The 25475-nt window shown below is 40.8% G+C and overlaps 1 protein-coding gene across 1 annotated transcript in view; it reads left to right on the top strand.

Annotated features, from left to right (window-relative positions):
- SLC7A11 (solute carrier family 7 member 11) overlaps nucleotides 1-25475 on the top strand; it is a 59619-nt gene that overhangs the window by 15127 nt on the left and 19017 nt on the right. Inside the window, exons 4-6 of the mRNA XM_063415196.1 lie at nucleotides 684-809; nucleotides 2798-2897; nucleotides 6123-6167. Of these exons, the coding sequence (XP_063271266.1) occupies nucleotides 684-809; nucleotides 2798-2897; nucleotides 6123-6167 (271 nt within the window). The remainder of the gene's footprint in view (nucleotides 1-683; nucleotides 810-2797; nucleotides 2898-6122; nucleotides 6168-25475) is intronic.

Genomic DNA, 25475 nt, shown 5'->3' with positions numbered 1-25475 from the left:
GTTATCAAGTGAAGCGTTGCAGAAATGCAAGTGATTTCTTTGTCACTTCAGAAACTTCAGCTCTGAAATATAGTGAGATACAGAACTGAGTAAAGATTTTGGTCTTCAGGATCCTTTTCTGGTGAAAAAATTGTGTTAGGTGATGTTTACATCCACTTGTAAATTGCTCATTTGAGAGTGGGACTGTCTCTCTCCCAACTAAAAGGACCAGAGGTAAAGCAGTTCAAAATTTATGCATGGCCTAAACGAGGGTGAGAAACTTTAATATGGTTATTAATTGTTATTGTGTTATGAAAAACACAAATCTCTACTCAAAGTAGCGCAGAGAAACTTGAAGTGACAAGAGTTGGGCAATTAATTTCTTTCATCTAAAGCAGGGTCCTGCCAGGCAGTTGTCCTCCAGCAGCTGACAATTCTGGGTCAGTGGAGCTGTAATTTGGTGTGAAGGATGTAAAGCAGAGAAGGGACAGATGGATGGTCAGTGCAGGGGCTCAGCTCAAGACTTTGGTGTGGGACCTTGAAGGGGGACGGGAGAAGTGGGAGGACAAGAATTGCAGAAGGTTATCACAGTGTGTTTCCTCTAAGTCTGTTGGTTGTGTGACCTCTCTGCTGGCAGAGAGTTTTGTGACAATTATTTCTTCCTGACAATTATTTCTTCCTGACTTTTCTTCTTCCCCTCACAGCGCTGGTGATGGTCCTGAACAGCACAAGTGTCAGCTGGAGTGCCCGCATTCAGATGTTCCTTACCTTTTGTAAGCTTGTAGCAATTCTGATAATTATAGTCCCTGGAGTTATCCAGCTAATTAAAGGTATGAAATGAAAAGTAAATGCTTTTAAAGAGCTTTCGTCTTTCCCCACTTGCCTCCACCACGCAATGCTTACAGCAGCAAAATCTCTTAATTAGTCTGTGCCTGCTTAATTGAGGCTCTGTTCTGTCATGTCATTGATTAGAAGTGGAGCTACACTGGGATGAACTGGTGCTTCCTCCAGCATGCCAATGAGGCTGTCCCAGTGAGACTTGGCTTTTCAGAGGAGCAAGTGGGCTGCTCTTGTCTGTAACCTGCCTTTGGCCTGACCTCTGTGAGCGGGGCAGGCTGGGGTTTAAAGACAGATGTGTGTACAGCTCCCCAGAGCACTGCTGCAGGCAGGGTGTCTGCTCTAACTGTGCTGGCCTCTAGTCCTGGTACACGTGAAAGGGCTCACAATTCACAGAACCACAAAATCATATGTGCTTTGGGTTGGAAAGGACCTTAAAGATCATCCAGTTCAAACCCTGTGCCACGGGCAGAGATATCTTCCAGTAGGCCGTGTTCCTCAAAGGCCCATCCAAAGCCTTGAACGCTTCCAGAGCATCCACAGCTTCTCTGGACAATCTGTTCCAGTGCCTCATCACTGTCACAGGGAAGGATTTTTCCTAACATGTAATCTAAGCATGACCTCAGTCAGTTTATGGCCATTTCCCCCTATCCTGTCCCCTCTTCTCCTGGAGAGATTTTTCATTCCAGCTGTGAGCACCTACAACAACTCCCCAGAGCACCAGCAGCCTTTCAGCACAGAGGGGCAGGGCAGGGAGCACTCCTGAGTGTATTGGTGGCAGATTTCATCTAACAAAAACCTCCCCAGCTTTTGGCTGTGTCCCAGGGGATGCTCTTCTCTGGTGTTCCCAAACCCTCCCACCCCAGTGAAGAGCACGGTGTTGGTCTGTGCAGGGAGCTCAGTTTCTCAGGGACAGGTGGCTCTCTGTGGTTAATGAAGACTCTGAAATGAAAGTTTTCCTGTGTAGCACTCTGCTGATTCACTGTTTTTGTTTTCTTGTTTTTCACTTTCTTGCTGGCACTTACACCGCCGTTTCCTGTTGCACATGACACATGAAACGTGCAGAATTTCTCTCTGTTCCCATCCCCCCTTTTCCTAGACCTTTGCAGCAGGTCCAGCTCAGGTTTGGTTGGGGGTTGTTGTCCTGAGGAAGCTTAATTAGTGTCCCTGATTGTCCACTGGGACCTTCCTCTGGCCACAATTTCTCCCTTAACCAAAAAGCTTCTGCTTTAATGGGAAATTTGACTGAGGGCTCAGTAAAAACAGAATAAAGGGTAGAGGTAAAGGACTCATTGCTAATTTAACTCTGAATTAATTAAATTTCTTCCTGCTCCATATCTGTGGAAGAACATTGCTTCTCAGGGAATTTGGGATATGGTGGGGACGTCTTCCAAACCATAAAGCACTTTGTAAATGAATAAGAGCATAACAAAAGTCTTGCCTATTTGCATTTATAGATATGTAGATAATTCTTACTTGATGTAATATTAATACAGTATTGATTATCATGGTAGGGAGCTACTAAACTCATTTTTCAATGGTAGAAACATTTAAGATTTTGGATTTATTTGTCTTACAAATGTTGGTTCTGAATGAGATGCCAGCAAAGTCCCTTCTGATCAAAATGTTGAACAAGTGAAATTTTCCACATCAAAAACTACTGAGCTCATTCTGCTCTTTCATGTTGATGTAAGCCAGTGCTGGAAATGACAAAGCAGTGAGTGTCATCAAGCTCAGAATGCTTTGAAACAAACTAACAGGTCAAATTCTCCTATTGCATGAATACAGATGCCACAAAGCCTTTTACAATTGCAGGCAGATTATGGCTGCAAGGGTTGGGTCAGAATTTAAGGTCAAGGGCAGAACTTGATGTCAGTGAACTGTTGGGTGATTAAATGTTCCATGATGTGTTATATTTATTTTTTTAAAGTAGTTATGACTAAAGAGCTTATTTTTCAACACTTTTTTGTTGATTTTGCAGGAGAAACACAGCACTTTCAAAATGCCTTTGCAGGGAATGATGCCAGTGTTATGGGATTACCACTTGCTTTCTATTCAGGAATGTATGCCTATTCAGGCTGGTAAGTGGATAAAACTTATACATATTTGTCCTGAAACTAAACACTAATATGCTCTAACAAAGACATCTATTTATATTAAGTCATGAACAGCACATTCTACATTTTTTTGCCAGGCTGTGTCATACACCTAGGGTAGTTCTCACCACTGTTCCACATGCTCCTGGTGTTCACTGTGCAAGCAGCTCTGCAAAGAGAAGATTTTTGTTTTTCAGTGCACAATAAATAAACTTGCACTGACCACCAAAATAATCACACCACAAGAAAAGAATATTCTTTATTTTTTTGTTAAACATTTTAATGAAAGGGTGAAATGACTAATAAAGCTTTAATTCTTTTGGAGAAGTCAGTAATTATATAAAACCCCAAATCTACGATTCTGTTACGAAGTTTTGTGACCCTTAGCCTTGCTTTGTAAAAGCAGTCTTTGGCAAGTAAGAATCAATGAGATTGGTGTGGACCACAAAACAGAATAAAAATCTCCAGATTTTTACACTTCTTGCTCCGAGAGGTTTGGACCACACTGACAAGAAGTGAACAGGCTTCCACAAAAGTCGAGGGCGACTGACTGTGAGCAAAGGCATGAGAATCTGTCTTCAGGTATTCTGCTCAGAACTTTCAAGCTCTTTCCCTCTTTCCCCTCCAAAGCACACAGCAGCTGGTTTGAGAGGTGCTGCCCTCCTAGAATCTGCCTTTACAATTTATTCCTGCTCACGGGGGCTCCACACTGAGCAGTGCCAGAGGGATTCTGCAGCAGCAGCGTGGGGGGAAGAAAGAAGAATGCATTGCTCAGAGTGGGATTATTTTGAGATAGCTTTGTCTGCAGCTCTCCCCTTTGCTTTCCACGACTTCACAGGCAGCCAAGTCCTTTACCTTGCACAAAAGGCAGGGGCTGCAAGATAAGGGGGTTATTTATTAAATTTGGAGGGACAATGGGGCGAGCACTGGAGCTCTCTGCCCATCTGTAACTCCCTGGTTGCAGGAGCATTGTAAATCTGCACACCGAGGTATGAACAGAACTTTTCACATCAAATGGCAGCAGGGGAAGAAACCCAAGAGAGTCCAAAGCCTTTATCTGGGATAGATATGTAAGAAAAGAGCCTGGCATTTTGAAGCCTCAAAGAAATGGAATTGATTATGTGGACAATCTCTACTTTCTTCCCCCTCTCTCCTATAACTGCCTCTGTCTTTCATATCCATACATGTGATGGTTTCTCAGTTTTTAAATATTAACCTAAGTTTTTGTATGAAAGCAATTTTAAAAGCTCTTTAGTATTATTCAGAGTTTCTTTCCTGCAAAATGCCTCATCAAAAATACTGTTATTCTGTTGCTTCTTTCCCATTTTTCTCATAACGGTTCAAAGCCTTACAATAAAAATTATCTTTTTTTTTCCCTTTACACCCTCTGACTTTTATTTCAAGGTCCTTATTTGCCACTTAGAAGAGAAATTAACAGGAAAAAGACCTCATTTGGCTAGTGGTTCTTCCGAGCTGTCCATTTTTCTTTGTCATCAGCTAAAATTCATCACCTCAGAGCACGGAGGAGCAGACCATTAAGTGGAGTGGCAATATCCCTGTGCTATCAGTTTCATGGGGCTAAATCAATACAATTAGCTGAATATGAAGGAGTGTTGCAAGTGCTGGTGATGTGTCCTGGGATGCAGGCAGAATTTTATGAATTTTATGCTCACAGGACTGTTAACTTTTAACTGCTAACTTTTAATGATACAACTTTGAAGAAGAAAAGAAAGGCAGTATCTCTTCTGTGTGTGGGTTCATCCTGCCAAGAGCAAATACAGACTATTTGGAGTGTAAAATGCTGGCTGAAAAAGGACAAGTGGAGAAAAGAGTGCAGGGAAGCATTTCTCTGCATCAGTGAAAGGACTGATGCTGGGCTGTCATAGGATGGTTTGTGTTGAAAGGGACCTTAAAGATCATTTTGTTCCAACCCCCCTGCCAAGAGTAGAGATACTTCCACTAGACCAGGTTGGTAAAAGCCCCATTCAGCCTGGCCTTGAACACTTCCAGGGGTGGGACATCCCCATCTTCCTTGGGCAACCAGTTCCAGTGCTCCCCAATCCTCACTGCAAAGACCTTCCTCCATATATCTAACCTAAATCTTCCTCTGTGCTCCACGCACTAGAAAGTTTAAAAACAAGGATGTTTTCACACAAGGTGACAAAAATTTCAGGGTCAGTCACAAAATCACTGTTTTTAACAAGCCATGAGCCAGCATTCACTTGTTCTACCCACCCAGTTCTGCTCCAAGGCTTGTGATGGGGTAAAGCCCCCAGACTTTCTGCCAGATCAGCTGCCAGTTGCCCTCACTGCAGCCCTGCTTTGTCTTTCTGCACAGGAGCAGAGGACCAGCACAGGCTCTGCACTGACTGCTCTGTTTAACTGGACAAGATTTTGAGGCTGTCTCTAAGCCAGGCACAGCTGTGACCCAGCCAGGCACAGACCTAGCGCTAATAAATATATATAATAAATAATTAAATATATAAAATAAATATATATAATAAATATATATAATAAATAAATATAATAAATGTAGAACAGAGGGTTCAGTGACCTTGAGGCTCCCTGCTTTGCATGCAGGGCTGTGCCTGCTGAGCAGTTCCTGTGAATTCCCATCCAGAGCTGCCTCTTAAATGCTGCTGGAATTTGATCAGAGTGCAACCTGTACTGGAGGTTGTGCAGGAGCATGCAGGGCTGGCAGCCTGTGTTTGAGATTCTGTACAGCAAACTGGTGGGAAAGTTCTTGGTTTAGGAGGGGTTTTCCTCGCGTTTCTGTTATTTGTGTTGTTAAGAAGCCCTTGCTGAGTGCTGTGATGGGACTTTTTGCCAATGCAACCTGAAACTGTAAAAGGCAACAAGCACAAATGGAATTTAAATCTTGAAGGTTTGTGTGTATGTATGGAATTAGGGTAAACCCTTACCTGTGTAGTATGTCAGGGGAAAAAATAACTTCATTACACACTGACTTTACATAGTTATTGTCTCCTTCTTTTCCTGCTTTGCTGTCTTTTCTGAGATTCCCTTTATGATTATGGGGGTAAGGGAAGGTTTAATATCCCTCTCTCCTTAATCCAAACATGGGCTTGCAAAGCCTACTGTAATTAACAGCAGTGCTTAACTAAAAACATCTTCTTGGTTCTTAGTGAAAGAAATACAGAACAAAAAAATATAAGAATAAATCTTATAATACATTTTATAACTATTTTCTAGGTTTTACCTCAATTTTGTTACCGAAGAAGTGGAAAACCCTGAAAAGTATGTACTTAATGTTTTGCTTGACTTTTGAAAAATGGTTGTGAAATTTAAAATGTTATGAAAGTCGTGATCTTCAGGAGCTCTGTATGCTGGTCAAGCTGCTTGGCTTCCAGCAGATCTGGTATCTACTTGAATTGCAACTGCTTGAAGATTTGCTATTTTTGGTCTTTTGTGACCTTATTGTGTATTCTGCTTTTATGCGCACGGAAAACAGAAAATGAAGCAGAGCTCTAAGGCTCTGGTTCTCTCCTCAGGATACCAGGAACTATCAGTGGCTCCTTTCAGTGGAACTTACTGATATCCTGTCAGGGAAATCTTGCCCAAGAAACTTATCTGCTGCAATATTTGCCAGTTTTGCTGTGTTTAAATATTAATCAAATACTTAGTTCTACTTGTTTTAGATAGCTCAGAAATGCAGGATCTTGAATACACATGACACAGCATCCAATCTAATTAAATTGAGCAAGGGGTGTGGGTTGGAGCCTGTTTCCAATCAGAGATCTCTCTCACATCACCTGCCTGTAAAACATGGAGAGAAAAGTCATCCTGTTAGGGAGAGTTTGATTTGTCCCATCTAGTTTGGTAGATATGTTTTGGTAGGTGGGGCCAGCAATAAAAAGCTAATAATGTATTCTAAAAGTTAGAGAAAATATGCTTTTTCAGATCTGTTTGTTTTCTTTGAGGAAAAGAAACTCTTGATAAAGAAATGGCTAAATACAATTTTCTTAGCTTTTTAAAATAAGATAGCTGGCTGGGTTCCAAATTATTTATTGTTTTAAAAGGACCCCCAGCACTGTAGACTGAGATAATATGAATCTGAGCCAAATGGGGAAAGAAAACCCCAAACCATTGACTGGGAGCATGCATAAGGTTTTTGTTGGTTACTTCAAAGTCTGAACCAAAGCTGGTGCTGATTCAGAGGCCTGAAAATCATTATAAGGAAATGGATAATAAAACATGAAGCTGGTGGAAAGGCTGGCAGATTTCCTTTGTTTCAGTGACTTTGAGATGTGTTGTGTGTTAGAGGCTCTTTGATGTGATCTGGATGTGGAATCTGAGACCACACAAATGCAGGTAGAAAAGGCTGCATTAATATTTATGAGTCATCATTATGACAGATACCTACACACAAGTGAGTTTTTCACTGGTAATCTTCAGTTCTGCTAAAACACCTTTTTAGGAGTTGTGGTTTGGTTAAACACGACTCTGGATGTATTTAAAATGTGCAGATGTGGCACTTGGGGACCTGGTTTGGTGGTGGACATGGCTGTGCTGGTTTAATGGCTGGACTCAATGGTCTCAGAAGTCTTTTCAAACCTGAAGCCTTCTGTTCTTCAAAGTCATTTGTGTCTGTGGAGAGCAGCTGGTTAAATATTCCCAGGCCTGAGACACAAATAAACCCAAGCTGGATGATCTAGGGCTTAACTACCAAGGATCTGTGCTCTTTATAAAACAACGAGAGGCAGACATTAAAACAAAAAGGCAACCTACAAATATTTTTACTTTTGAAAAATTCTTGTATGATTTAAAATGTGAAATTAAATGTAGGACTAAAGGGATTCTGGTGCCGGAGACATCTACTACTTCAGTAGTAAATTTCAATAGGAATTCTTCAATAGAAATTCAATAAAAATTCTGGGGAGATAGGTTAGGAGCCAGAGTCTTGGTGGTGTGATCAAATTCAGCTAGAAGTAACACAGTTTGTAAACTATCATGTGGTTACCATCAATAGTCTGTGATATTTTTAAGTTTGCAGATGTCTACGCCCTTTGGGACTTTTGGTACTTTCTGTGTCTCTGTGGTTCTTTTAAGTGGAATTCTTGGTAATTTTCAATATAGCTATTTTGATATATGCTGAATTTTTTTGAGATTTGAGTCAGAGGAGGGCCTATCTTTGAACATTTTGCTCTCTGCTACATAGAAGAGAACAGCATAGTTCCTCTCTTTTTTAAAAGCTAGGCACCCCTTGAAACATGATATATCTCAGCTAAGAGAAGTGGTGCTGGTTCAATTCTGATTTTTTTTCCCATTGCAGCTGGGATGTGAGGGAAGAAGACTGTCTTTTCCCACCTCATCATCTTCCCATCTTCTTCCCAGGGAAGAAGAACTTCTCTAGACATTTTTTGTTCTCCAGACATTTTTTTGAGAACTGCTGAAGTTATTTGTGCTGCAAGTGAGGATGTAGTACTGGAGGGCAAACCTGGCTGGTTTAGTGTAATCCAGGATGGCACTGGAAAAACGCCAGCTCAATATTACATGTACAATGTTATCACAGGGCTCCTGAAGATTCCCTTCATCACTCTTGCTCTTGAGGCTGCTCTTTGAGAGGATGAGTAGATGCCCTGTTTTTACAGTCTCCACGTGAAGGGTTAATGTAAAATAGATGAGAGTGGGATTTTAAAAATTGCTGAATAAGTGGCAGGTGATGGTGGGGCAAATGGATTGTTACTGTCTGTGCAGACAGAGATCTCTGCACCACCTGGAAATGGGCATTCTGGACTTCCTTCAGCTGAAATAAGCAATTAAACGAGACATTTGGAATATATTTTTTATCTGGTTGCCATCTGTGAATGGCTCTGCTGGAAAGATGTCCTGAACCAAGGCCTGCTCCACCTTTGTTCCCAAAGCTGGAGGGCAAGGGAATAGTGTGGATTAATCTCAGTGGCAACTGTCTCAGCTCTCACTAAATCCAGTGCAAATGTAGATGAGCCACTAATTGTACTGCTTTTATTTTATTTTATTTTATTTTTATTATTTTTATTTTATTTTTATTTTATTTTTATTTTTATTTCATTTTTTATTTTATTTTTATTTTTTATTTTTATTTTTAATTTTTTTATTTATATTAATTTTTAAAATGTTTTTCTGTTTTTATTTTTTAATTTTAATTTTTTATATTTATTTAATTTATTTTTTATTTTTTATTTTTTTATATTTTATTTTATTTTATTTTACTTTATTTTATTTTATTTTTTATTTCATTTTATATTTTATTTATTTTATTTTTTATTTTATTTTATTTTTTATATTTTATTTTATTTTATTTTATTTTATTTTATTTTATTTTATTTTATTTTATTTTATTTTATTTTATTTTATTTTATTTTATTTTATTTTATTTTATTTTATTTTATTTTATTTTTTAAACTTAAAATGCTGTCTTTTATTCTTGCTGTGAGCCTTATGTTAAATGTTGCCCTGAGCAACCTGGCCTAGTGGAAGTGTCCCTGCCCATGGGCAGGGGGCTTGGAGCTACAGCTTTAAGGCCCCTCCCAACCCAACCCATTCTGTGATTTTACTGTGTTGTGCTTCAGTGAATTATGATGTAGCTGGTTTTAAAAAGAAAAAGGAACAGTACAGGCTTGAACCCCCCAGAGCTTGTAAGAGCTCCAGGTGTGCAATTTGTAATGTTTGTCAGTGGTTAGGATGGATGCAAATTGCTTGCAGCAAAAGAGGAGAGCACAGTGAGGTCCTCTGCCCTGTACCTGCCACATCAAATCTTTGCCTGAGCATCAGTCCCAGTTGTGCATTTCCAGGTGTGCAGCAGCTTTGGGAGTCCCTGAGGTGCATGATCAGCTGCATCCCCTGTGAACAGCAGGCTGCAAGCCCCAGTGCATGTCCACAGGGCTGTGCCAGGTGTGCAGCACAGGGATGGCAGGAATGCTCCAGCAGGGAGCAGGGACGGGGCTTGGAGCAGCCTGGGCTAGGGGAAGGTATCCCTGCCTGTGGAACAAGATGATCTTTAAGGTCTCTTCCAACACAAAACATTCTGTGGACAGGGGCCTACAATGTATCCTGAGATGCACAGGAAGGTGGAAGAATCTGCTGTTGGAGATTTAGTTTCCCAGACAAGGATTGCATTTCTTTCTGTGGTGTATGGCACCAGGAACACCTTTTGGAGTATGGCAGGTGTCAGGGGGAATGCAGGAGAGAGGCAGGGAAAGGGAGATGCTCGTGCCCTTGTCCAGTTCCCTCTGAGCTCCAACAGCTGTCAGTGGAGGCAGGAAGGGCTTTGAGGGCTGTGGGAATCTGTGGAGGTGCAGCTGCCTGCCCAGGCTCAATAAATCCACATTTAGGTCCGTAAGGAGGATAAATACTCTGGGTCTGAGGCACTGGAAGGCCAAGGGAATATGAAACCCTAGAGAGGAAGAGATGAAACAGAGACAGTGGGAATGAGCAAAGCAGGGAGCAAGCACCCTTTACATTACAGAAGGGAGAGCAGCAAGACTTAAAAAAAAACAATCTCAAAGTGAATGAACAGAGCTTTGGAAGTAGTGTTGAATTCTCCCTTTGGAAATGCCACTGTTCCTTCCTTTGTGTAAGGACATTATTATAACCCCAATTATCATAAGATGTAAAAGTGGCTGTTTCTGTCTCTTGCTAAGCCCCCTTTTGATGTCTCATTTTTAAACCTGAATCCATTTCTTTATTCCTCATTGTTCAAATGCTTCTCTCATGCAGCTATTAGTTAGACCTGAAGAAACACAAAGGTAATATTTATTTTAGAAGGAGCTGTGGTTGCAGTGTTAATGTACATTTTTTCAAAATAGCCTGAAATAATTTTATTATCAATATGTGGAACAACATCAAAGTGTGACAACAAATTTCTTTTTTTTTTTTTTAAATTACGCTTTGCATGAATGGGCTGGGTCAATAGCAATAGTTTCAAATAAAATACCTAAATAATCCTTGAAGCAGAACTTCACCAAAACAAACTTGTGCAACTCATGCCTGAAGGGCACTCCCCTATTCCCTTCTCAGGCTGAGCAGAGTCTGGGATCAGTTCATCGAGAATTTTGGGAGCCTCCAGACGAGAAGAAAACACCAGGAGTGTTTTCACATCACAGCAACATCTTCAGAGCCTTGTCAAAGTCAGAGCCAGGTTGTGTCAGAGGCTGGCCATGGAGAATCTCACTTTAACAAAATTGTGCTCCATCCCCACTATGAGCAGATGATTGGCCTGAATGCTTCAAGTTGAGAAGATTAAGTATGAAAAAATATTATTTCACTTTAAGGTGAGGGGAACGTAGGCTCAAATTCCTTACTGACTTCAAGGCAGTCTGTCATCAAGTGAGCAACTTGCGAGAGATGTTAATTTACAGCCCTTGCTTTACTAAATAATTTTATTTCTTCAGCAGTGTAGGTTTTGTTGATGTTGTTGGACTCAGGAAATATTTTTCATTTAGTGGATAAAAATGATAGAATTTCAAAGGATGTGGATTCTGAAAGCATTTTACTGTATAGATTTTTTGCAATTGCTGTTAAGTACAGCTACTCTTTGGCATAATCCTTTCTTATTTTCTCTCTCTCTCTCTTTTTTTCCCCATTTCTTCCCCCCCCCTCCCTTATTGAACCATTTCATTTGCAAATATTTCATTTCTGTTTGTAAAATAACTTTGGTCCAGCCCAGGCAATCTATCATTGTTTAAAAAGTTACACAGTGCAGAGAACATATTATTGAGATGTATAGTGTTTATAAGTGTGGTCTCAGATTGATAAATCATGTCTTGTGCTGTTGAAAAACCAAGAAATGAATTGCTTTGCTATGACCTTGGGGTCTGAGATTAGTCAGTTTGTCTATTAGATTTTTTCAGTGTTTTTCCTCACTTCATTTATTCCATCTTTCCAAAGAACCAAGAAACAGTAGCTGTGTAGCAAGTCACCAGAGCTTGATGTCATCAGACATTCTGTAAAATCAGGATATCAAAATGTTTGATATGATCTATTTTTAAACAGTTTTTAAATAATGTGAATGTCATGTCTAGCTAATGTGTGCCACCCATTCATTCTAATTATAGAGTCAACTTTGCATCTATGAGGACTGAGTGAGAGAAATAAAGAATTAGGGGTTTTTTTCTTCTCTCTGTCTGAGCATTATAGAGATGCAGATGGATGGGAGGGAATGGTGGCTGTGATGCTGCAGCTCTTCCATCTCCCTTGTTGTTTGTAGCCCTCTGATTTTTGGTGCTTCACATTAAAATGCAGCCCCCTACCAAAGTCAGTCAGAAACTTGAATTGCACTGTTGCTCATTGTCAATCTGATCAGAGATCAGATTCCCAGTAATCAAAAGAATAAAAAATATTTTTTGTGTTAATTGAGAGGATGTAAACCTTTGATATTTCTGCCTTTCTGCTTCTTAGTTTTTTTTTTTTTAATTTTTATTTTTATTTTTTGTTATTTTATAATTTAATGACAAGATTTACTCTGAAGAGGAATATTAGTATCAGTACTCTTAGACACTGGAAAGGTTTATCTGCCTGGAGTTTGAAATCTTTCTTGTGTCATTATATCCTACTTATTCCTAAAAGATACATTTGACTCCAATTCATTTTCTTCATGTCAGGCTACAGTGCCAAATGTTCAGTGCAAAAGTGATAGGATTATGTTGTGATATTTTACCTGAAGATAACCAAAAGAGAAAAATGCTAATTTTTCTAGCATTTTATAAAGCCCATTTGCTCATGTGAATTCATCAGATTATCTTAAAGGGAAAACCAGGTCAGTTAAGTGAGCATTTGCATTTTCTCCTCTATATATTATTTGTGTCCTGGTATTTTTTTCACTTAAATACTTATTCTTCATCATAGAGTGAAGATGTTCTAATTAGCCTCCCCACACATTTTTATCAGATATTTTTATTTATTTTCCCCTTTCCCATGTGCATTACTTGCTTTTTTTCCTCTTACCCCATTTTTTTTTGTATTTATATCACTGCTGAGTCCCGTGGTGAAACTCTACACCGTGAGAGAGATGACCCCGGGTGCTGCATCTTTGTCATTGGCAGCTGCTTTCTAAACCTCAATTTAACATTTGAATTGGTTCAGCTGTCTTCAGGCCTTTCTGTCTCCTACTTCCACTTCATTATCTTTCTATTTCATGTTAAAAAAAAATAAAAGTGATGTTCTGTTTAGAAATTGACTGCAGTGAAGAGTGGCAGGGTTTAAACTGATATGCCAGTCAATATGTGTAAATTAGAAAAGAGACTGATGTAATCTATAGTGTCTGTAAAGATTTCAAAGATGTACCTTGATCATTAATTAAGACAATAAGGATGTCTTATAAAACTGCAGTTGAGAAGACTAATAATTCACTATCGAATGAGGCAAGGCAAGGTCGCTTGCATAATTGCCTGTTCTAACATTTATATTCCTTGTATAAAACACTCCTACTCACATGAAAGTCGAGCTGAAGGCCATGGAAATATTCAGGACCAGGCAGTTCAGTTTTCATACCTAAAATTTGGGGGCACACTAAAGAAACACAGTAGTTGTCTTTTTCTATGAATTTGTTTGATTTTTGTAGACTGAATTATTATTTCATACAGAGTTAATTTATAGCACAGACCTGGCGCGGGTGTTGGAGAAGAGTGAGTGGGAAAATGGCAGAATAAAATAAGTGCTAAATATGCACAGTTAGATCCAGCATTGCTGTGTTGGGTTTTATCTGTGGATTATGTGTGTTGAAATTAATAGAGTGCTACCTCTGCTCTTTTCCCCCTAATTGTCTGATATAGAATCTGATTCTGGCTCCTTTTATGTCTCAAAACTGTAATAAAGATACCACCAAGACGTTAGTCAGGAATCAGGAAGGTAGTCAGCTACCCAAAAAGTCAAACCTGTTCAGCAAACACAGGTGGGGGAATGGAAGGAAAAAGATAAATTGCAAGGGCAGAGAGTGGAACACCATCCTGCCATGTACCAGGACACAGGGTGAGTGCTGCTGTGGGATTGTCCCCCTCTAAGGCAGCATCTACATTAAGGCAATGCTTCAGAAGCCATTGCTTTGTTTGTTTCTGTTTATGTAGGCTCCGTGGTTTTAGATAAAAGAACCAACTTGAAATGAAAATGACTTGGTGAATTCCTTGATGACTCTGGAGGGAACAGAAACCTTTTGAAGATTATTTGTTAGTACTTATTTGGTAGTTCTAAAAATGCATCATTGGGGCAGGATCCTGTTGCAGGAGGCATTGGTGGGAGAGGTTCCTGCAGACTCACTGGATGGGTGGACATGCAGGTGCCTGGGCTGCTGTGATGCATGTCCTTACTTCTTTTTTTCTCCAGGGCCAGTGGAGAAAGAGGGTCTGGGCTAATCTCTTCTGTGGACAGAGCAAATTGGTCAAGGGGAAGGTGTCCCTGTTCTTGGCAGAGGGTTGGAACTAGGTGGTCTTTGAGATCCCTTCCAACCAAAATTATTGTATGGTTTCCATCTTTTGGTTTTTACAAGTGACTCCTTCTGTTAATTCATTGGTGATGGTGGAAGACTCCCTGGCCAGGCGTGGGTGAGGTTTTGCTTGCACTGTACACAGAAGGGACAAACATCTTCGTGGAGATGGACACTTAGGATACAAACCCTCAAACAGCTTTTCCTCTGCCACGCCTGTGGCACCTCTTTTGAGGAAGCAAAGTCCAGGCAGCTCAGCTGGAGCTTCCTGGAGAAGGAGTGTCCCCAGAGCCAGGACTGTGTCTGGCTGCTGCAGAGGGTCCTGCAGCCACCCTGTGTCATGAACCTTTAGTGTCTCCAAGGTGTGAGGATGTCACCAGCCCACGTGCTGGCCCTGTGTGTCCCTGCAGTGGCTATTCAGTGTGTGGTGCATGGTGTTGTGCCACCTCACAGCAGGTTGCTCCTTTCCAGCCCTCGTGGCTCGTTTTGTTTGCCAACGTGATAACCTGCTGAGTGTTAAGGTTTGTTTTCTTTCCTGTTGCTGGTTTTACTTTTTTGTTTTTTAAATCATTTCTGTTTGTTTATGTGAATCATGGTTACTATGAATCAGCTCTCCTAAGGAAGTAAAACAAATGTTTATCCACAGTCTCTCCGGGTAGCTGGAAAAATTGTAATCTTTATTGTAATTTAGCGGCAGGGTAATGTAATGTAATGCAAAATATTGCAACCTTCAAAGTTTCCATTGCCCTGGATTTTCCTTCATTTTCCAGCTGAACACAGGCAAAACTCATCTATTGCTGTTCCTGAGAGGCATAGCAGTACCTGCACAGAAGGGTGACAATATTCTCTTTATAGGGAATCTGAGCTGCTCAGCAAAATATTCATGGAGGGAATAAAAAATCCCTTGCAGGACCGATGTTCTGCTGAAGGTCCAGAGCTGCAGAACAGAGTGTATTTTACTGGAGAGGTTATGAGTTTCTCAGGGCTGAGCAGCTCTTCTCTTGGCCACAGTGAAGGTTCTCTTAGACATTTCCACTCTCTTTTGGTGGTTCATAAGCATGAGGCCTGACTGAAATTACTGGAAAAGAGATGGGCAAAAGTGTATTAGGGGTAGATAGAAAAATAAATAAATTCACTAGAGCAACAAGTCCAATTGAGGTGGTTCAGAGCAGTCACTGCAGCTGCACCTCACTCCTCTTGTCTTGGGTCCCAGGGGTGTTGCACTCTTTGTGAAAGTGTGTTTATACAACTTCTAGTGTGGCTGCTGCTCTGCATTGTAGGCAAACCTCTCCCAGGTTTTCTCCCTCCCACTTTAAAACTGGAACCTGGTTTTGTCTGATGTTTGAGCTCTTATTTCTGTGTTTACCAACAGTATTAGCTGACTAATGGTGACTAGGAAAGGAGGTGACTCACCTTAATGTTTTGGTCTGAGATTTAAATCTGTGTTTCAGACAGCACTGAAATCTCACTGTAAACCCCAGTCAAAACCATGGAATTCCTTATGAAATTGTAGATCAGCCTTTCCTCGTGGGTGCTGTCAGTGTTGGTTTATAGCCTGGGTACAGAAAAAGAGGTCTCACAGCCATTTATCCCAGTATTTGTGAAAGCAGGCCACCCCCACTACCTGTGGTTAGCTGTATAGGGCAGCATCAGCCACTTTAATTCATAGTGCAATGTTGTGATCTGTGTGTGGTGCATCTTCTCCTGCAGCCAGAAGGGGATGACCCTCTTCTGCCACTTTTTATTTCTTTTTTTTCTTAAATGCTGAGCCTCAAAAGTGAGGGAGAGCAGAGTGCTGAAGCAGTGCTAGGTGAGCTCATGTAGCAGCATCTTGCTTGCCATTAACAGTAAATCTTTTATTGGAACACCATTAGGCTGATGCTGGCTGGCACCACCTGACAGAGGTGGTGAGATGACTGTCACAGAAACATGACAGCATTTTATACTGGGATAAGACACAAAATCAGAGAATAAAATGCAAACAGCAACAGGCAACAAAAATTGCAAGGGCTGTGTGCTCTTTATTGCAGCCATGCACATCAGATTGGAGTTTTATAATGCAAAAAGAGTCATTAACATGTGCCATGCCACCATGAGGAGCTGTTCTTTAGAACAGCACGGTCAAAATTCCAACAGCAATGGTCTCACTGCACACAAGAAAGGGAATATGTTCCACTTAGTTCAGCCAGCACAACAACTTACTCTGACTCAGTCTTTTTTTGTGTGAGACATTAAATGGGGTTCTCTTATCTGATTGTTCATCTTTCATGGGTAGTGAGACTGCTAGCTTGTATTTAAGATATGTAATAATCAAAATGAGACAATTTGGCCTTGTACACCTTTCTGTAGATGAATACATCTTTTGTTTTTATCTTGGAATTTTAAGCACCTAGTGACAGTGATATTTTATTTATGGAACGACTGTTGTTAACTAAGTGGCCATTAGGGTTTTTAGTAATTTAAATTATAATACAGTCTATATCCATGAAACATAAACTAAGAGGATTTATATAAGATTATTAATGCTCCAGGGGTGCTGTGAAGTGAATAATCTGCATTTCACAAGCCTCATTCCCTTGTAACCCTTGCTGTTGAGCAAGTGCTGTTATTTGCACCTTCACCTTGTCATTATATTTTGTTTATTGTGAAAAAGTGGACTATATAATAACAGAGTTAAGTTTTTTGAAGTATGATGAAATGGAAGATCCCTTACAAGAATAGTTTTGATATCATCATTTGAAAAGATCTAACAGCAATTTAGAGACCTCCTCTGCAGAGAATGGATAATGAATAGGAGCACTCTGATATGACAAAAGGTTTAGATTCTGTGTGGGGATATTTTAAAGAAAAGAAAATTTACATTCATCCAACACTGTAAAGGAATGACAGGCACTTCTACTTTATCATATCTGTTTATTACAGGAAAAAAAAAAAAAGAGGTTGCTAAGCAAAACCAGATAAAAGTAAAGATTTATCTACAAAGAACATAGAAGACTGTGAAATTCCTTTTCCTTGGGCAAAACTCCCATTGGAGAATAAGCTGCTTGTGAATCTAAGGAAGAAATGTTTCAATGGATGTGAAAAGAAGCAGAAATGCTTTAGGATTCTTGCTTGGTGATTGTGAAAGCCGCGAGGAGAGGCTTTTTCTTAGTTGCAGGCTATCCCAGACATGAATAGATCCAAGCTGTAGGCCACCTCAGCTTGGTGTTAAGTGTTGACAGAGTCACGATGCTGCACAAGAATGACCCTGGAGCACAGTGAAACACATATTTTCTCTGCTTTTAAGAACATAATTTTGCCCTCAGAGACCCAAATCCTACCATTTGTTTTATGCTTATTTAGGTTACTGAAAAAATGTCTTGCAAGCACTATTGCTAAACTAACACATAAATTTCTCCTGTTCCCCAGAGCTGGTGTTTTCAAATGGGGACCTACAAGAAAAATGAAGGCAGAAATTTTAGCAGGATCTGTTTCAACCTATAGGAAAAGGGGTAATGATTTTAAACCAAAGGAGGATAGGTTTAGGTTAGAGACATGGAAGAAGGGATTTACAGAGAGGATTGTAAAGCAGTGGAATGGGTTGCCCAGGGCAGTGGTAGATGCCCCTTACAGGAAACCTCACAGGCCAAGTTGGGTGAGGTTCTGAGCATTCTGACCTGGTGGAAGGTGTCCCTGCTCTTACAGAAAACAGGACTAGATGACATTTAATGGTCCCTTTCAACCCAAACCTTTCTGTGAGTATCTAGGTTTATTTTCAAATGCAGATGTCAGGGAGGCTGGTGCTGGGCAGGGTGCCATGGACTGCCATGGGGATGTGGGGAATTTTGATGGCACCAGCACCTTTTAAGTTGATGCTATGCCTCAGGATAAGAGATAGTGTGGTAAATTCTCTATAAACCCTCGGTATCGCATTCATTTTAAAATTTTAGCATGGAGGAGTAGGGCATTTTTGACAGAGGGTACACTGAACAATGTGCATTTGCAAAGATGAGTCAGCCTTAAAATCCTGAGTCTCATTGATTATACTGTCCAAGATAATTGAAATAGGCTAATAAGTCTGGCTATTTCATGTCACTACCAGCTGCAGGGAACTTGATTTGCAGCAGAGTTTCAGGATTAACTCTCTAAGGTTATGTTTAAGGTTATATTTAAGATTTCTCAGTTTGAACACAGAAAAAAGAAACCTCAGCCACACTGAAAATTGTGCATATTTTGCTTCATGATATCACTTCATCAGAAAAGAGAAGGATAAGCTTTTCTCCTATGCCTGTGATTGTAGTTTCAGCATTATGAAGGTTTAGTGAGAGAAGATTTCAGCTTACTATTTCCTTACTCAAAGCACAGAAGGTAATAAAATAGAAAGAGCTGATAGTCCCATTTGAACTCCATTCAAGTGCTTCCAGTTACCCTGTGCTGCAAAGGCATATTTATGCTCACATTTGGAGTTTTCTGGATTTCTGTTCTATGTCTGAATTCCTCCTGAGTTATTTCAGTTTGCTGCATGGGCTGCCCCACATCTGTAGCTGTCTGCTGGACTGTCCTTAGCAAAACCATAATTTCCCTGCTTTCTGCAGAGAAAACAATTCATCTGACAGACAGCTGCCTTCATGGCAGTGCAGTATTGTTAAGACATCTCCTTTTAATTTCATTTACACCTCTTTGTGTCTTTTAAAATGCTAATGCTTTAAGGCACCTGCAGTTACCATTTTTCTCGTTTTGAATTCCTTCTGAAGAAGAGCCTGTCTTGGTAAATGATATTTCAGTTTCCATGGTGCTCCTTATTACAAATAGCTGCTCTTTTCATCACCAAACAGTGCAATTTTCATTCATGCTGAAATATCAATGGTAACATACAGCAGCAAATTGCTCCTTTATGATCCTTGGCATTGTGGAAACTCTCCAGCTCAAAATTAAATGTCAAGGAATTTAGCAAGTATGAAAAATCTGGCTCCTTCTGTGCACATACACACAGAGACATATTCTCTTCCCTCCATGCTCTGTGCACCTAAGCATTTACCTTCCTTTATTATTTACTGTAAAGAGTCATTAATATGCTACCAGTGATGCTTCCCAAAGAGCCCAGCTTTTGCAGGGGTTGAGGGGGTGGCATTCCTTCCTGTACCTTCCACTGGAGCTGAGGGAGGTGTTCTGTGTTCAGGCTGCTTGTTTCCAGGCTGTGAGTTTGTGGAGCTCATTTCGGGAATGATAGCAGCCTTGCATTACTCCAGGTGTTGCTCTGTCGTTTGGCCTGGCCCAAATTCGAAATGAATATGGTCAGTGTGGGAAGAGAAAAACACACAGATCAAGGCAGGGCTCTGCTTCCACCCCATCTCCCTCCCTGTGGACACTGAGGTCCTTGCAGGGGTGTAGGGAGGGTGCTGTGACAGGTTTTTAGGGGGATTTATTTCACAACCACCGTGCCCTCTTTCCCTGGCCAGGATATTGTTGTGCAGTAGATGATGGCTTAGGTTTCTCAGCTGTGTGGCCTGATGGGCACATTTCCCAGATCAGGTTCCCTTGTTGATAATTCTAAATATCCTTCACTCCCCCACTGCCAGCTACTGCCAGAGGTCCATCTTTCCTAAGAAGAGTCTGGAGAAGGCAGACCCTGCCCACAAATCAGGTGCTCAGGGAATGAATAATTTCAAATTCCCAGGAGAGCTCGCTGTAATAAATTAAACTACTTTTAATACACAGTTACTTCACTTCCTCCCTTTTGCATTTGGATAAGTCTGGCAATGAGGCATGTGTTGGTATGGAGCAGTTGAGAGGAAGGTAGGCCCACAGACAAATGATAAATAAAGCAGCTTGGAGGAAGTGCTTTGGGTTGTTGCTGTGCCCCTTTCCCCTTCATTTCCATGCAGGAGCTGGGTGCAGGCAGATGTTTTGTTTTTATGGCCCTGTGTCAGGTTTGTTGCTGTGGCTTCCTTGCCTCCAAGCAAGCCCTGTGATTTACTGGTGCTTCTCACCATAATCTGCACTACTGGCAGCACTGGGAGCACTTCCAACAAATAGACCTCAGAAGAAAATAAAATGTTGGAGCTTTCTGAGAGAGCAGAGGTGCTCCTTTCAACTCCTGGCTGGGAGACAGCTGGGAAATAAAGGTTAAATCTGAGGTTTTGCCTCTCTGGTGGAAAAGGTGACAAACTTCCTTGAGGACATTGAAGTTTCCCACAAATGAAATAAAAGGATGGAGATGTTAAATGACAATGTAAGATAGAAAAATAGAAGTCATTCATCAAACTGAGGAGTGACAATATATCTCTATTTGAATCCTCTGAATTTAGACTATGCTGCTTTTTAAAAGGCAAGCTCTTGTGAGAGTGGCAGACAACCTTTTAAATACAGGACAGACCTAAACCTTGCTTTCGTGGCATACATTAGATAAATAATTGTTGTCTTCTGGGCATCTTTACTACCATTTCAGGTTCTGAAATGCAAAATGCAGATCCTTTGCTAGAGATCCTGCATTTTCCAGGCACCTGGCTGTTCTCTGGTTAAGCCTCCCAGACTCTAACAAAAAGCACACTTGAGTTCCTGGGGCAGGCCTAGTTCCCTGCAGGCATGACAATAGCAACAGGAAAGAAAAGCAAGCTCCTTGGGACTTGGAGGCTCTCAGGAGGGATGTAACTTGGGCTCAAGTTACAGTGTAAAATAAAAGCCACATTTGGTTATGCACACATCTTTTGGAAACAGTTGTAAACTTTGTACTGTAACTTTGCAGCTGAGGTAACATGAAGATGTTGAACACCGGCACTTGATGTACTTGTGGAAATAGAGTTGACTGAGAAATCACAGGGGGTGATCAATATTTTATGTTTCAAGTCTGTATTCCATTTCTTCTTTTAAAGAGATTTTAAAAATTAGCCCCCATAGCAGCTCTGTGTGCTGCCTCTTGTGCTCAATTCCTGACTCCTCACAGTGCTCACATACCTGCTACAGAAGAAACAACTAAGCAGAGACAGAGAGACTAATATTTAGTGCAGTAATTTCAAAAGTCCTTTGTGTGTTTAGCCTTCATCTTTGATTTCTGTTGTGTTGGAGTGGTTTTCTTTGGGAATGCCTGCAGTGTTTTCCACTCCATGCAAAAAGATTCAGGATCCTGCTTGACCATGAGCAGTGCCTCTGGCTGGTAGTGTAAGCTTCAGATTAATCCATTCTGCCCTTCCAAGAGAGATGTTTCATAAAAGGTGTTGACTTTTGGGTGGGGCTTAGGCCATGACATGAGTGAGTGAGCACTCTGGTCAGATCTGGCTTGGCAACCTGGGTTTGTACACACAGACAACACAGCCAGCTTTACATCTCTATTAAAATAAAGCAAACCCCCTTGCCAGCATAACAACTGTTCTCAGTTTCTCAAGGGCTGTGGACAGATCTCCCTCCTGAGACTTGAGCTGGGAGGCTTTGCCTGAAAGGAGATGTTTTATGGAAAAGTGTGTTACACTCTGCAATTAGTACCTAAGTCTTAAGACAAGGCAGTGTTTATGCTAATTAGTTTTTGAGGAAAACCCTGTTGGAAAAAGTGCTGAAAATGTCTGAGAAGTTCAGAAAATTTCCTGCCTTTTGCAGCACACTGATAACACAGTGTGACCCTTGAAAGTCAGCTGGTCATGGAAGGCCCTATTTAGGAACTGTGAGCAATTCTAATCTGACCCAGTGAAGTCAAACACTGAGAAGGAAACAAGTAATTAGCACAGCAGAAGCTGTTTTCTTCTCTTGCTAGGTGGTAGAAGGCAAGAAGTCTTTTAAATGCAGACTGCAGCCTGATTCTTCACTCTTTCATCCCAGTGTTGTGTTGCTGTGTCTCTGAAGTAAGAGATATGGAACCAAAGCATGGAAATGAAGAAGGGGAGCCCTTTAAAGCTCACTTCAACAGCAGCATCCGTGGAGCATGCGGTGTAAATGAGAGTGCAGCTCAATGGCTGGGCTTTTCTTGCTTTCATTCCTCCTCTCAGAATCGAAAAAAGATCATAGGATGATGAAGGGCAGTTATGTAATTGAATATTGTCTAAGCTGCAAGCCCACAGACTGCGAGCTCCTCTGATCTGGAACATAAGGATGGAACATATTGGGAGGCAGTGAAGGGAAGAGATGATTTGCTGATGGGAATCTTCACTTCAATAAACAAAATAATAATAGCTTGTCACTGAAGTCAGCAGTTGCTGAGACGCTGGTTTGCGTGTAGAAATATGTGGAAATGAGAGGTGCTGTGATGGTTCCCATCCCTTTTGTCTCTCTATTCCTGGCTTTGATTGAGTCCTGGGAGGTGACCTCCTTTAAAGCTTTTCCTCTGCCTTTTCTCCCAGAAGATGGATGAGACAGTAGTTTTTTTCACCTGTTGACATGGTGAGGACTATTTGATCCCTTCAGTGTAATGTGTTGTCTTATAGGCTGCTTTTTACATGTCACGGATAGGTGAGTTTATATCAAAGTGTGCTGCTTGCTGTCCAGGATTTGGGACAGGCACAGCTCATGGAATGTTTGCCTGGGAATGGTGAGAGACACAGTTTGGGCTCTGGGACACAGCCCTTACCAAGGCAAGTCTTGCACTGAAGTCCTGGGAATATGAAATTTCTTCTAGTCTTGCACTGAAGTCCTGGAAATATGAAATTTCTCTTGCCACTTTCTGTACTCGGTAGCTTTTTTCCCCAGTGTCAGGTTATCTGGACAAATTTGCTCTTGTGATAAATTTGCTCTTTTTCTGCCAAGCTTTGGTGCTACGGGCAGTGCAGTGGATGATTGGATTTTTTAAAGAGTGCCAAAATCTGGAGGGAGTTCATTTGGAAAATTGCTTAGCAGATTGCAAATGGTGAATAAATTATTGCACAAGGGAACTTTTGAAACTCCTCTGGTGGTAAATTTTCAACTAAGGATATATAGAATATACAGCATCATGCTCATGAACTAAACAAATACTTGCCTATAAATCATGTGAGGGAATTAGGATTTCTCTCCTTTACTATTTTCATTCTAAATTAATATGTAAAAATACCTTCCACAATTTCTTTACTACAGTAAAGATGTAATTTCATGTAACTTTATCAGTAATAAGGTGATATAATTTGAACTTTTTTTTATCTTTCCTGGCTGGGTGCTGCTAGTGCAGCTTTGTCCAGGACTGTTGAGTATGGTGAGCATTTGTAAAACTTGGCTTTGATATGGACGCAAGGAAAAGCTTTTGGTATAAACTCTAAGTGACAAAGAATGTGGCAACAGGGTGTTTCACCGTTGTGAGCTCAGCTGGCTTGGAGGGGTGTGTTTGTGTGGTTGTTATTTCATGGAAAGAGCAGCCCTCAGTGGACACAGCTCTTAGTGCTCACTGTTTGCTGTTATAAAAGTTGCCTTTAACCTGGGATATGTGCTGTACATTTCTAGGAATGTTCCTCAGCTGATTTATTGACATAATTTTTCTCTTCCTCAGGTCCTTGCTCAGGCTTTCTTTCTCCTTTTCCTTTATCTTCTTTTTTTTCCTCCCTTTTCCCCTTCTCTTGCTCGCTCTGCTTTCAGCTTCTTCTTGCAAAAACATTTGTAGAAGTAGAGATGCACTAGAGCTGATTATCAGAAGATCTATGATTCTGCAACTGAAGGCTAAATGCAAAATCCAGTGGTTATCCTGATTAACTGAACCATATGCCCTAGCTCTGGTGCCTTTTACAGGCTCTAGAGGAAAGAAATTTGCTTCCAAGCAATATACAGAATTACTTGGCAGCCATTCCAGCCCTGTATAGCACAGGATGGGCTAGCTGCGTTCCCAAGGCTGAACTTCTCTGTGGTGGTGGGCTCCTTGGTGGCTCTTTTTCTGGGATCACAAGGTAAATGAGCCCTTTGTTCATGTCTGATTCTTCATTACAGTTGTTCTGTATATAGGGCTGAAGGGAAGATTTAGCTTTGAACAGCAGCCAGGGATGGGTAACTCTTAAAAGGCATGGAGCTTCAATTCAATTTTAGTCAACATTCAGCTACATAGAAGCTGTCCTAATTGTCTCTCACCCACTTTTTAAACGATTTTTTGATTATGGAGTCAATATTTTCCTCATTCAGATTTCCTCAGAGTCCTTCTGATACTGATTTTCTCCAAAGTTTTGGGAGAAGACACGAGTACTGCAAAAAGACTTTCCTGGCAGCAGCTTCCCCTTCTAACCAAGGAGCAGCCTGCTTGAATATCATCTTGACACTAATGCTCAAGACATTTCCAAATAACTGTATAAGTTTGGAGCCAATATCAAGGCTAGGCTGGATGGGGCCCTGAGCAACCTGGTTTAATGAAATGTGTCCTTGCCCACAGCAGGGGGACTGTAATTGGATGATCTTTAAGATCTGTTCTACCCCAAACCATTCTATGATGATTCTGTGATCAGCACCTCAAGGTCTGCTCAGGCAAACAACTGGTTTGAGAAGAGTTGTTCTTCTTTTGAAATCTTTTGACACATCACTCTGAAATGAAGTGCAAAAATAAGAGCACTGCCCTATAGTAGCCAGTAGCCAGCTCAGTGCAAGTTGAAGTCCTGGGCTTGCTTTAAGTAAATGAGATTTTGCAGTTCCCCATATCTGAGCACTCACACTGCCATGATTTTTAAGCAACTGACCATTCTGAGGTCTTTATCAGTAGGATGAGACTTGCATTTTGCTTCTAAGATTTTTTTTTCCCAAAGAAATCTCCTACTGATATGGTCAAGTCTCCCATCAGAAGTTCCAGCTTTGATGAATCAAAATCTTAAAAAAAAATATAAAAGTGGAAAATATGTTTTCTTGGATTTACTCTCTCTAGTCCAAAAGTCTCAGCTAGCTGTGAGGCAGCTGTGGATTTGTTTTACACCAGAAACTTGGCTTATCAGTATTGTGGACACCCTGTGTTGTGTGTGATGCATAGAATGCAGAAGTGAAAAGGTGGAAACTGCATCAATAGAGGCAATTTAATGGACAGCAGGACCTAGGTATGATTTTTCTTATTTACAGACAAGATTTGGAAGTCTGGAGAATATCTAAAATATTCCAAGACAATTGGCACAGTGATCCTCTAGGGAAAGGAGGCAGTCTTTATTGCTAATGGCACTACAGCTTTTATTCCAGTGTGGAGGCTGCAGTTCACAGCACAGAGTCTGATAATGGCATCCTGTTGCAAACTGGGAACTCTTAAATTGGGTGGA

This window comes from Prinia subflava, chromosome 18 (genome assembly GCF_021018805.1).
Source record: "Prinia subflava isolate CZ2003 ecotype Zambia chromosome 18, Cam_Psub_1.2, whole genome shotgun sequence".
Classification (NCBI taxonomy): domain Eukaryota; kingdom Metazoa; phylum Chordata; class Aves; order Passeriformes; family Cisticolidae; genus Prinia; species Prinia subflava.
Note: the sequence above shows the minus strand (reverse complement) of the source record. Positions and strands in the feature narration are given on the sequence as shown.